General features: G+C 39.5%; 1 protein-coding gene across 7 annotated transcripts in view; it reads left to right on the plus strand.

Moving 5' to 3' along the window:
- The window catches only part of bsna (bassoon presynaptic cytomatrix protein a), a 124,932-nt gene extending 112,246 nt beyond the window's left edge, over positions 1 to 12,686 (plus strand). For all 7 annotated transcript variants that reach the window (XM_084916531.1, XM_084916534.1, XM_084916528.1 and 4 more), the window contains 4 exons: positions 21 to 76; positions 1,088 to 1,217; positions 1,442 to 1,535; positions 6,206 to 12,686. In XM_084916531.1, coding sequence (XP_084772657.1) covers positions 21 to 61 — 41 coding nt within the window. In that variant the 3' untranslated portion in view covers positions 62 to 76; positions 1,088 to 1,217; positions 1,442 to 1,535; positions 6,206 to 12,686. The remainder of the gene's footprint in view (positions 1 to 20; positions 77 to 1,087; positions 1,218 to 1,441; positions 1,536 to 6,205) is intronic.
- Positions 12,687 to 14,030: the final 1,344 nt, after the last annotated feature.

Raw genomic sequence — 14,030 nt, forward strand, 5'->3', positions numbered from 1 at the left:
CTTTGTCCACTTTCCTCCAGCGATCTCTGGTTTTGGCAAGAAGTTCACCTCTTTCTTCTGAGGTGCTAAGATTAAGGTATTTTTTCCCCCTTTTTTTTGCTCCTATTCATTCCTACATGCTCTTTACAAAGACACGCATCCATAAGATACAGCAGATAATGTATAAAAGATGTAAATAATATAATTTCTCTTTCATTTATTGTCCTGTCGCTGCACAGTTAATTTTATAAAAAGCACAGACAGAAAAAAATAACAAAAATAGCACGCTTTTCTTGATTGTCATAGTACAACACAATCAGACAGCAGTTGTATTTTTGGTCAGTGATTCATGTACAAAGACCTGGAAAGATTTCTCCTTGTCTTCAGTGGACGAGTGCATCCAGACATTAGGTATAAAAATAACTCTGCGAGATGCTGCTAGTTCAAAGTCTGGTGGGATTTTGACAGCTAGCTGGAGCATGTTATGTGTTGACTCTTGTAGGCTGTGGGGAGTGGGCGGCTTAAAATGGTTTTACACAGAACAGCCAGTGTGTTCATAAACCAGTGTGTGAGCAGTGTGTCTGTGTCTCAGTGTCATTGTGTTAGTGCTAATTTATATTTGGTCCTCTTGCTGCTCTGTGAAAGCAGGGTGAGAATTTAACAGTGACAATGACAGCTAATTGCTACTATGACCCACAGTTTGCATCACACTGGCTGTTTGTGTACGCAGCAGGTTATCAGCTGAATGTACATATGCTGCGCTCACTACGACCACCGGAGCTGTAGACTTGAGACAACTGATTTGGAAGAGATGGTATTTGTTTTAAAATGATTTCTTGACTTGAGACATAAAAGCAAATTCAAGTCATTTTGAAATTGCAGAATCATGATAAATAAATAAGACAGTGATGAGCAGGTTTTGTAAATACCTTTAATTGTGCTTACTGGGCCTTTACACAAAAAGGATTTTTTTTTAAAGGATGAATGTACTGCAGACACCGGTGCATAATTTCTCCTGCTGAATGATTTGTAAGCTAATGTACTGCTTTTTGTAGCACTAGCAATTTGATATGCTGACTTTTCAAAGTGAATATTTGTGTGTCTGCAGGACTATTCAAACAGCCATGAGGCCTCATACCAGAAAAACCTGTTGCGTTCCCCCTGCTTTTATTTTACTAAAAGAGAGAGAGAAAGGAGAGAGAGAGAGCGGGGAACAGAGAGGAGAGCTGAGCAAACTGGTGAGTACTCAACACTCACAAAGCTTAAACTTTCTGCTGGTGTTTTCTGAAATTGCAGTGCATTTGACCTCTCTAACTCATGTTAACATTGTCTGATATTACAATTTATTTCATGATCTAAAACATGTAAGTGTGACAAATGTGCAAAGACTAAAAAAAATCCCTGTACATACAATATAATGTACTTTGTAAGATGCCTAAAATACTCCTGCTTCCTCTTGCAGCCAACAAGGACTGAAATCCTCTGGATGCTTCATGTTACCAGCTTGAGCACGCACTGGAAGAGAGAATACACCGCTCTCTCTGACAGGCCAGACAGTGAGTTACTTTTTACTTTACCTAACTGATCCATCAAGATCTTCTCATCCGTGGAAAGCCTCCCTGTAAAATGTTTCTTTTCAGATTCTCAAGTTCCTCAAGTGCAGTGCTTTGTGGTATGTCAGTCACTGTTGTGATAATAACAATAATTATCACACACACACAAAAAGCAAAAATGTGTACATCTGTAAATTGTCGCGTCCATAATACAGCCTTTGTCATGTGGAGATTATCTGCGCGTTGTCTGTTTCTCGAAAAGCTTAAAACCAGTTGGTTTATTTTGGATTGCACCTTGAAAGCTGTCAGTTCTAAAACTGTTGCACTGATTTATGAAATGGCAACAAAACATCAAACTCCAAATAGGATCCAAATACGGTTGGCAGCTCATTTTGTTGCTCAATGAACCAAAGAGAGCTAACGCTCCGAAATTTAGCTAAACCGTTATCAGTGTTTGTCTTTGATCAACGCTCGGTGTGAGACAGTGAGACTAATAAAATGAGATGTTTGCCTAAATACTTGATCTTTTTCCTTTGTTTTGATGACATTGCACAATGACTGCACGTCAGAATCTAAAAAAAGGCCAAGGTATATTTTGGGAGTTTTTTATATATACTTTGATGACAACATCACAAAAGTCAGAAGGTGTAACAACCTCAGTACCTAAATATAAATCAATTATACCAATAGTTGTAAGTGAAAAAGTACTTAAAGTGTTTTAAACAGTAAGTATGTGTTGTGTATAAATTTCAGACATCTGTTTTTAGATCACATATTAATCACATTACTGAATAACTTTATATGACTGCACTATTCCAGCCAGAGTTACTGTCATAATTCTGTTTGTTAGTCCACTGATGGAAACAATTTAGTTAAAAAAATATTAAAACTATATTAGAGGGATAATGTAGTTTTGGTTAAATAATGGCATCTGCTTTTTATGGCTTGTTTATACTGTAACCATACATTTTTCTCTAACTTTAACCATGTATTTATATGCATAAACTTACATTACCAAATATAAAATCATAGGGTTAATTTAGGTAGACCACAAAGTCGAGTTACATGCTACAGTTGAAGTGTAAGTAGCTGATGGCTCGCCTGACCCGCTTTCACACATCCAGTGAGAGAATGTCACATAGAAATGCTTTATGAACTGATCTGCTCTGCTCAAAATTGCATGTCTACAAGCCACTTTGCAACTCACCTCCATCCCAGCTCCTCGTGCCTTTCATAATCAAATAAGTACTGATCCAATTTTTTAAGTAAATATTTCAAAATAGTGCTATTGACATGAAATTCTCACCAGATGTAGCAACTTGGGGTAATGGGCAGGCATTGATGTTGCTACTGTTGCTCAGGGTATGTGCAGTATTGCATGTGTGCCATAAAAGATAATAAAATGAGCCTATAGATTGCATATACGTGTGAGACTTTTTGTGCATGCATGTGTTTCTGTGTGCTCTGCAGCCACACACCACATGACTGTAAATGCTGCAGAGGGAGTTCTATATGTCTCTCTCCTCCCACATTTTACTCCTGCTGTCAGACATTTTTTGTCCCTTTTTCTCTGTGCGTGCTCCCATTTTTGCTTTTCTTTTTACCAGATATTTTCTTTTCTCTCCATCAACTGTAGAAGTCTCCTATTTCTTGTTCTGTTACTGCTCTGTCTAATTTCCAACACCCGTGGAGAAATAATAATAATTGATTTCTTGTTTTTCTTTTCTCCCAGTTGTTGCTATCTAACCCTTGCATTTTTTTTCTTTGTTATATGTCAAATGTACTTCCATAGCTGCCATTGACTCAAAAACTACTTAAATCCTATGTTACGATCTCATGACAAAACCATGTGCATTCATGTCTTGGTTAAACAGCTTCCAGTCTTCTGGAAAGAACCTGGTTGCAGGGGTTTGCTCCCATTGAGCCACAAGAACACTAAATAGGTTGGCCACACTGATACTTGCTTGAGTCCCTGATAATCTTTCATTTCAGCCTAAACGTTCTTGATGATATAAACTATTTGTTTCCTACGAGCATGGAAGCATTTCTTTGTGGCCCTCTGGTTTGCCACGCTGACACAAGAAAGGGCCTTCCACTCACTTTCTCTTAAATATGATTTCTTTTTAACCTGAGTCTTCAAATTTCCCGATCTGAAATAATAAGGACTGAAGCGATCATCAACCAGTCAACAGACCAAAATAGAAATATGTGTGTAGATACCTTTGGCCACATAGTGTCCCCTCATCCCACGATATTTCTCTGTCTCCTCCCTCTGTCCAGTTACTCAGTCAGTGTGTCTTTGTGTGCTCGTACTAATACATCTTTGTGTGAGTCACTGTCCTTGTTTGTGTGTTCGAGTTGTGTACCAGCCCTTTGGGTGCCTGTGCTCACTGGAACAGATTAAGTCTGGCGCTGGGAAACATATAAATATATGGCACGCTGGAGCAGTTAATCTGGGTCAGGCACAGTGGAAAAGAAAACTGGAAGGCAGTAATTGTGCAAATATGCATTTGATACCATTTCTTTTTAGGGAAATACATTTTTATTGGTAATATCACTTACAAAAAGGAGCTCATGGATTGCATGAGTTCATTTTTTACCATTTTGCAAATAACATGAAACCTTCTTTGTTGTTATGCTAATCTGATTTGCAGATGGCGTAGATGCTCCAGTCATTATATTTTGGTAACATTACTTAAAAACCTGCCATGCTTGACATATCTTCTACAGAGGAAGCTGAATTTGGGGATGAGTGGGATGAGGTCACTGAGATAGTTAAACAGCCTCTTTTGGCCATACCTGTCAGATGGATGACTTTCCACCTGAGTTCCTTGAGGTTCTGGATGTTGTTGATTGACATGCTTCTGCAACACTGAATTGATGTCTGGGCTGTTGCCTCTTGTTTGGCAGACTGTGGTGGGGATCTAAATAGAGGGATCCCCTTTTCAAGAAGGGGATCCCTCTATTTAGAGAGGGCTCACACTCTTCTGCCTCCTTGGAAAAACCTTCAACAGGGTACTGAAGAGGAGAATCTGTCTGTTAGTCAGACTTGGATTCAGGAGAAAACAATGCAGTTTTCCTTTGTGGTCACAGAACACTGGACCAGCTAGTCATCCCCTGAGGATATTTAAGGGTGTGTGGGAGTTCGTCCAACTACCCTGCATGTGTTTTGTAGACCTAGGGAAGGCAATCAATCACATCTCTCGAGGGTTCATGTGGTGAGTGCTTCAGGAGTATGTGGTATCTGGCCTCTTTGGCCAGTAATAAGTCAAACCCATTCCCTTTGGGTTTTGGACTCTACCAGAAAATTTGTCGATGTAACCAAGTGACCTCCAGCTTGTGTTGGAGCGCTTTGCAGCTGAGTGCGAGAGTGAGAATTAGCACCTCGCTGTGGTTCTCAGGCTGAAAAGAGTGTAGTGCCCACCCCAGGTTAGGGGGAGTTGTTGCCCACAGTAGAAGGATCTCAGTGAGAGTGATAGATGGATTGGTGTGGCGTCTGCAGTGATGCAGATCTGTTGTGGGGAAGAGAGAGCTGAATGTGAAAGTGAAGCCGATCGATCTATGCTAATACCCTCATCTATGAACACGAGCTGTCAGTCACCACCATGAATACAAAAAGCAGAGATGTGTTTCCGCCAATGGGTGGCTGTGGTCTTTCTTAGCCAAAGTGTGAGAAGGTTGGCCATTCAGTCAAGACTCAGAGTTGAGCCGCTAGTCCTCCACAGTGAAAAGAACCAGCTGAGGTGGCTTGAGCGTCTGTGATGCTTATATCTTGTTTGCCTCTACTCCTCTCTCCTCTGAACATGCAAATAAGAAGGGATTGCCTGGAACATGCAGGTGTTTTGCATTTAATTGATTACATTGTGCTGCACATATAAACTGGAGTGTTTTGTCATTTGTTTTGACTTTTAAGGCTGAAGCAGGAAAGAGTTCTGAGTGAATGAAAACAGGATTTCTTGAGCAAGACTCAGCACTACTTCTTTTTTTCCTCAATGAAAGACCTCAATCTCACAGGTGTGACGTAAATTTAATTGCAAAAGTGAAATACGTAGAAACTGTAAGCACGAATTGGTGAGAATGATGACTTTATTTAGCAAAATCACTGAGTATTAAATTATTGTTACAGTATTATTAGCTTTGTTCCGTGAGAATCATCTGCTTCACTAATGTGCAGACATACAGTAAGGGAGCATGCTTACTATCCACTGTTATTATGTGCTTGTGTGTTTGTGTGCATCTGTTCAACAATCAAGACCGGCAGTCTATTTCTTAGACTAACACTCCCTCTAGTGGACATCAGTACAAATGTGTAGACTAATTCCTTTAATGTCTGTGTGTCTTTAACATTTAAAAATGTATAACCACAGGGAAACACTATTCTGCTTTATCCTTGTCTATAGTTTATGATGCTGTTCACATAAAAGATCTGGACTCAATCCATTGTCCCCTCTGTGCCTTCTATGTCAAAAAGACAGCAGCTGTGATGTTGTAAATAGTGGTTATTGTGTACATATGTGTTACAGTGGGTTATATTGGTGCAGTAGCAAATGATGCACCACTGCTAATGCATCTAACAGTAGACTTTTATGAACATATACATACAGAGACACCAGACCAAACGGGGTGTGTTCTATATTTTGATAAAATTCCTTTTCTGTTTTTGTTTTTTTTAGATAAAGTCCAAGCCAGGATCCATCTTCTGAAGGAGTCTCTTCATCCATCCGGCAGTCCCAGCCAAAGAAGCAGATGTGAATATTGCAGAGTCCTTGAACCAACCAACCCACAGTTCTTCCAAATCCAAAAGAGCAGCTGGGAGCTAAAATTGGTCTTTGCTTTTGGTTTTCCTTGGAGATCTCCACAGCTGAGGGAGACACGTGGAACCAACTCAGGCCCTCCATGTAGATTTAACATCAGTGGACGGAAATATGGTTGGTGTATATGGATGATGCAGTTCTGTTGTCATGGGCTGATGTTCATTCCCGCTAACAGCGTATAGGAAATGCTGGCTTTACCAAGCTGGTGGCATGCAGGAATCTTTGCATTCATAGTCCTTTGCTAAAACAAGGAAAAGTATCAACCAAACTCCCCTCTCTCCTCTTTTCTGTCTCTTTTCGAAGTAAAGAAAGCGTGGGGCAAACGGATTAAACCGTTGGAGAACTGCAGGTTTTTCTGGTACTAAAGACTTCTTGTTTGCTGACAAAATGAAGAAACAGAAACGTCTCTCTGAATGAATAAGACGATGACAATGACTTGGCCGACACAGAGGGAGCGTGTTGGCATGCATTTCTTTCCACGGTTTGCTCTGTTTTTATCTACATTCCAGATCGGAACTGTTCCCTCTTCCTCACCTATCTGCATTTCTTGAATGCCGATTCTTCTTTCTTTCCAGTCCCCGTCAAACAATCCACAACTCGCCATGTCTTTAGAGAAGTGGATTTAAAAAAAAAGAAAAAAAGAAAGGAAAATGTAGAAATTTGGAATGCATGGAACTTTATATCCAAGACCTTACACTGTTCATCGTTACTTAACAGAGGCCATAAAGACACTGGAAACACATCGACATAAACAGTAACGAAAAAGAGAGATTACTGAAGCAACACACAAGAATCCGGCCACGGGAATAAGAGGAGCATTTACTTTTATTGTGTTTTTGTTGTTGTTTGTTATGTTCGGTATGTAGAATGAAGCTATAAATGGTTGGATTATTTATTTATTTTTTTTAACCAGCCATTGCAAAGCCATTAAGACAATATTAGCCTGCAGTGCTTGTGGCAATCTCCGCAAAATTTGTTTCTCGGATACTGCTCGTGTTGTCGTAGGTGGTTGTCACTTTTGTTGATTTCTTTTGATTTCTTTAGTTTTCTAATCTTTTTTTTTTTTTTTGATTTGCCTGGTTTTATGTTGCAGGTTACCAGTATCGCCTTAATCATTTTTACATGTTTTATTTTCAGGTAACAGTGGCATACTTTTTTATGACATCCTGTAAACACATCATCCGTCACATCCTTTGTTTTTTTTTTTATGAAGTAACATCAGCTGGAACACTGGCCACAGAGAGATTAATTTATATTTTTTTAAATTGACATTGTTTTGATAATTTTTTGTGATATTATTTTTCATTTATTTATTTTCTATTGTTTTTTTTTACCCCCTTCCATTTGATTTTTCCTGACTCTTTATTTATTGTGAATAATTATAAAAGCAATAGGGCAAGAGGCGATGAAGTAAAGAGCACAATCATGTGTCATTTCAACAGTTGGTGGAATAGAAATGTGTTGCCTCCGTCTGTCTAACTTACCACCGATGTCTGACTTAAAAGTACCGCAAAATTCACTCTTTACACTGCTGTGCCAGAGAGCAGGAGTTTGCCTGATCACCACAAGTCCGCCCAGATCTTTCCCTCCGACCGGCAGTAACCTGTTTTGGAGTGTTACACTGCTACATAAGTCAGCTGGAGTCTGATCGAAAAGCACTGCAGGGCAGCACAGAGGCACTCGAAAAGCAGACCAGTCCACACACTGAGGCAGAGCTGAACTTGACGTCATTTCCCGTCGGGAGTCAGGGGAAGGGGGAGTTGTTTGTGCCCGAGGACGATTCTTCCGGCCACTTCAACGCTCCTTTTAGGGAGGCTGGAAAAGGCTCATCCGAGCTCTTCGCACTCGAGTTTTTGTCAGCATGCGCCTTCACTCTGTCCAATGTGCACATGAAAGCACACTCTAAATGGTGTCAAAAAGGGAAAAGAATTGTGACTGAAGAACCAGAAATTAACACACTTGGTTGTGTCACACAAAGTCACTTGCCTCCCCCCCCCCACCACCTTTAACTTTCTATCGTTGGTGGCATCGACAACTCTACCCCCCTCCCCCCAAAAAACCCTCTCTCTGAGACTGCCAGCTGTCAAGGAATCTTCTCAGGTCAGTGTTCTCCCTGCTGTTGCTCCTGCAGTGTATTGTGGGGTCTGTGGTAAGGTACTCAAAATGTACTCTGTCAGGCCAATCATTGCGAGGCCCTCAGCAAAACTAAATGGAACCAACCAACTTCTGCTGTATATTGTCTGTGTGAACGCTCGCTGGGAATCTTCGCATGCCTCCCGGCGCAGAAAACCTCAGTCACCTCTATATCGTTCTGTTCCTAATGTTTGTACGTGTGTGCGGGTTCTGTATGCGTGTATTTAACAACCATCATCTAATGTGGAGGGGAAAGGAACACAAAAAAACCCTGAAAAAAACAAGACAACCACAAGTTTAATCACGACAAATATGGTGGGCAGAAGAGGCGACCTCTCATCTCCAGTCGTTCTATGCAATGAATCATATTTGGAAAATCACGAGGAGGAAAAGGCAAGTGAAACACACAGATGGGGGGGAAAGTCACACGTGTTTTTTTTGCATATCACATTTGTTTTGATATCTGTGGTAGGTTAATATAAGAGGATTCTGTGAATTTGTGTATGAAACTGGTTAATTGTAAGGGAAATCTGAAGATGGATCTTTCTTTTTTTTCATGTTAACCTAAATGTTTGGGGTACCGTTCTGCAACCAAAGATGTATTCATGGCAGCTGGGAAATGACACCTATGATTTGAACAAAAATATGCTGCTTGATGAGTTAGATGCATCAGGCTGTTCTCTATCAAATGTTAGGCAAAGCTGATGAAGTGTGCAATTTCATATTTTTATACAAAGTGACTTTTCTTTTTTCCAGCCAATCAGTAGCTCACATAGAGAAGAGTCAAAACCTGCTTACCAATGAACACAAACCAAAAAAATAGCTGAAATGGAAGGAGAGAGCAGCAGGTGCAGATATTTGAAAACTATTTAGCAGGGACTCAAAAATCCCGGTTGTCATGAACGCATCCAAGCAATCCAGTTTTATAAAGGAAAAATAGAGAATTAACAGATTATAAGAGACAGATTATGATATACTTCAATATATTCCCTAAAATAGTAAGTGTCTGCTCAGGGGTAAAGAAGAAAAGGTCTCCCTTTTTTAATTTAATAACCAGACCCAGAATTCTTATTAGCTAGCTACCTAATGTGCAATTGTAGTTTTGTTTTTTGTTTTTTCAGATAATGAAGCACCAAAAATTAAAGGATATAGACATAGCAATTTAAAGTTCAGATGTATAATTATTACAAAACCTATAGATTATATTTAACAAAAGAAACTGCTGTAGGCTATGAAGTTAAACACTATTCAAAGCATTGCTAAATGAATTTAAGCAGTGAAACAGGGGAGTTTGCGTGTGTGTGTGTGTGTGTGTGTGTGTGTGTGTTTGGTTTGCACTGGTAGCAGCTTATTAGAGCAAGTTATAAAATAATCTATTTATTGAAATCCAGATTTATAGAGTTGGTTTATGCAGTATCAAAGTATCCCTTAACTATAAATACCTTTGAAGTCTTATTTGAGCAGGGCCTGACAAGAAGCTAGTATATGTATATATTGTTTTTATTTTCTGAAACATTTATCATTTATAGATGATTCATCTATGTAAGAGTTTATTTTATCATACGGAGCAGGTATAGAAAGCGAGCTGGCATTAGGAAAAAAGAAAGATTTAGGTTTAAAATTTATAGATATATCGATGAGAAACTGTTTGTACATAAGTCGCCTATATGTTTTTTCACCACGGTTCTTCAGCCTCATTCTAAGTTGCACATTAAGTGTGTGTAACCCAAACAGAAGAGATCACGGATACGCTGCCATCGGATTGGTGACTTCACCAACAAAAGATTCAGATAAGGCTTCAACGAACAACATGAAAGAGAGTTTAACGTTACCCAAGTTAATACCAACTTCCACTATTGTACAGTATGTCGTATGTTTTTGGAAGTTTGTTTAAAAAAAAAAAAAAGAAAAGAAAGAAAAAAATCAAATAAAATGTTGAATAAAACAATCCTCAATCACTTTTGCCTCAGGAAAGCACACATTAAAGGCAGCATCGCAACGGAGATGTTCAGAAGACAACAGATAATAATGGGTGTGTTTGTGCAGGCGCAGTGAAAGCAGATCGCTTACGACACCGGTGAAATCGTGGCTGCTGCCAGTCAGAGAGAGTCTGTAATATTTGGAGCACATAAATCCCAGGAACTGTGAAAACATGTTCGTGGCGGTTTCTTTTTTCTTTTTCTTTTTCTTTTTTTGCTCCAGCCGCTGAAGGTGACTTAAATATGCATAGCAGCAAGGGCTTTTATACTAATATACTGGTCATTGAAGAAAGCCATCCTGTTACTGCCCTCTAGCCAGTCGTGGTCTCTGTCTATACTCTGCGTGGTGTGCGTCTATAACCAGGAATGCAATGGACTTCTGTTCAGACCACAGCAATCACCAGTGGGCAAAAATAACCAAGCCACAGCTGGGTTTTTCAATGGCGTTTGAAGCACAAATGTAAACAATACTACAGATACATAGAACTCTGAGGGGTTGTGTTCCAAATCGTGAATGAAATCTGCTGTAGGGACTTCCTCCAAACAGAAAAATCTGGAGTTTTTCCTCAATGCCAGGAGCAGGAATGTTATTTCAAATGACCGTTTGGAACAAAACTCTAGTAGTTGGATAGAGAACTCTGGCAGATTTGCAGACGTGAAGCTAAACGAGAGGTTTCTTCCACCACATCTGCGACGTGTCTTTGAATCTGAAACGTCTCAGCAATAAAGCTGCATTTATGCACAGTCAGACAATCTGGACCTTTAACCCTTTGTGACATTGATCTGTATCTGAATTGGGCGTGAACGTGCCACAAAGTGCCACATAGAGTTATAAACACAGTGTCTCTGTTTGAGCTGTCTTTAAATGCAGCTTAAAATGCTTTTGGGAAATCCAGACTGTGTGTGTGTGTATGCGTGCGTGCGTGCGTTCCCGCGGGTGTGTGCTCTCAACCAAAAAAAGGTAGCATGCAGTGCTTGTACAGAGCATAGTGTAGTAACAGTCACCACTGGTCTTGCTGTTGGTCATGAAGACAGTGAGCGTATAGTAGGACCCTAGATCGATTTTAAAACACAAATATATATATAAAATGTATAGTGTGTGTAAATGTCTCATGGGTGAGAGGCTGTAAAAGAAGCTAAATGCCGAAACAAATGAAACCACGAGAGAGTCCATCTTTCACTGTAAAACCATCAGGGATCATTTATTGTCACCTTTTACCTGTATGAATCGTTAAAATTTAAAAAAAAAAAAAAAGGACAAGTGCATGACCTGGACACCTGCCCGAACCCGACCTAACTACTCCCCCCCCCCCACCCCCTTTTGACCACACAAACCCCTTCGACCTTTGACCTCCCACTTCACGGGTTGCCATGTCGTGTTTTTTTTCCAGTGTAAATATCACACGAGAGCCGGCTAGAGTCCGCTTCAAAACAGACAACAACAACATGTAAATGCCATGTAAATCTCAAACATACACACGCGCGCACGAGAGGCACGAGAGAGGCGTTTGCACACCAAAAACGGCAACACAAGCTGGAGCGTATGCAAGCCGGAAACTCCCTGCCCAGACTCGTGCTACTCGTGTATAAAAACAACGAGAGAACATAACGAACAAGATCAGATGTTGATTTGATCAATAAAACGACAAAATGCATCGTTGTGCGTATGTGGCTGGCTCGTGCGGACTGTTTAAAACTCATTTAAAAAAAAGTTGTATTCGGATATGAGAAAAAATAAACATATTGGTCTGTGTAGAGTTTCTATACATGTCGTGTTTGTAAAATGAGAACATCAAATTCAAAAAAGGGAAAAATATCCTGGCTTCCATGTGACTTTTGGGGTGGGTGGGGGGGATTTTGTGGAGATGGGGGAGAGGGTGAAGCGGACATTGGAAATGTGTGTGTAAAAAAAAAAAAAAAAAAACTAAAATAATTATAAAATAATGCAATTGAATGAAGTAAAAGGTTGAAAATAAAATACAGAAAAAGGTGGAGAGCCTAAAAATGAGTACAAAGTGTTCCATTCACTGTTGTAAGTGCAATGAGCTAAACTTCCTGTTTCCCCATTGTAAAACCTTGTGTATGTTTCCGTGTATTCCTCCTGTAAATGGGTGTAGTAGACCTGGTGCATCATGCCATGTAATGTGATGAATGACAAATTATGACCTTACAATACATTTCAATCAGGAAATATAAATAAAAAAAAACAAAAACAAATACATTAAAAATGTGTTTACGCTTTGTGTTTTTTTTAAAGCTGTTGCTTTTCTGTGTCTTTACTGAGCTGATCCATCGTTCATAACTTGGCACGGCAGTTGATCCCTGCTTTGAAGCATCAACTTCAATATTCGGAATATTTGGAGTATTACCATCTTATTTTTGGAATATGAACATGTGCATCCATGCACCCATGTGGGCACCTGCAGAGATTTTTCTTAAGCGCTGACAGCTACATCATTGAAGCAGGCTTCTAACGGCAGTTGTGGCATGCAGCTTGGACCTTGCAGATGCCGCTGATGTTCTCAAGATGCAAAATGATGCAATTCACTTCTGCAGGCCTGTTGATTTTCAGCTTAAACAGGAGAGAAGTGAAGCCAGTCCCCAGGCCGTTGTTTTCTAATAGCTTCATAAGAAGCGCTGACTCTGTCTCTCTCTGTAGCACCGTCAGCCTCCCTAAACACGCCGCACACACAAAAACCCTTTAAACCCAGTTTTGTTTAGTTTAGTTTTTTTTTTTTTATCATTTACTAACAGTGTGTACACACATAATTGATTTATGCATATTCTTATACCCGAATTTATTTGTATTAAATAAAGTTTAGAAGCATTTCTCACTATGTGCACAGTTAAATGGAGGCCGTGCTCGGAAAATTTTAAATGCAAGTCATTAAAAAGAAAAATGGAATGCTTCAATTGTCATGTTTGCACATGAGAGAAAATGGGCCTTATTCACTTATATTTGCATATAAATGTTCTCACTCTGCACGCAGAACACATATGCAAAATTCCCATTGGATTCATAAAATCTGCACAGTAGGCTGTTTAGTGCTTAACCACCATCCCATCATTTTCATTTCCTCTGAGATGCTCACTGGGACTCAAATTTATTTAAAAATTTTAACGTTTAAAAAAAAGACCCCAAATACAGGTAATGTTTTCCACAACAGAGCAAAAAATTTACTTGTGTGGACATCCAGTAATAACGGTCACTTGGAATAATTTTTTTTTTTAAAAGCCTTTTAATTTTGTTTTCTTTACAGTACGTGCACTTTTTTTTCATGATTTGTTTAAATCGTGTATGCTGTCTTTCTCCATTGTAGCCTCTCAACATCTTCTGTGATTGGCTCCACGCACAGCTGAATCACAGTCATGACTGCTGTTAGAAGCCCACTGGAGTTAACGCTGTACTTGTCAGCGCTCAAATAGTGAAAACAAATTAAACAAATGTACTTGTTTGCAACCACGCAGGTTCTCCTCGCACAATATCATCTTTACTTTTGAGAACTATGTTATATCCATCATTGATAGTAATACAGCTGGATTACACAGTCTTACATGAGTAGGTTGTCACA

Source organism: Perissodus microlepis, chromosome 20, assembly GCF_051167445.1.
Source record: "Perissodus microlepis isolate ML-2025 ecotype Zambia chromosome 20, ASM5116744v1, whole genome shotgun sequence".
Classification (NCBI taxonomy): domain Eukaryota; kingdom Metazoa; phylum Chordata; class Actinopteri; order Cichliformes; family Cichlidae; genus Perissodus; species Perissodus microlepis.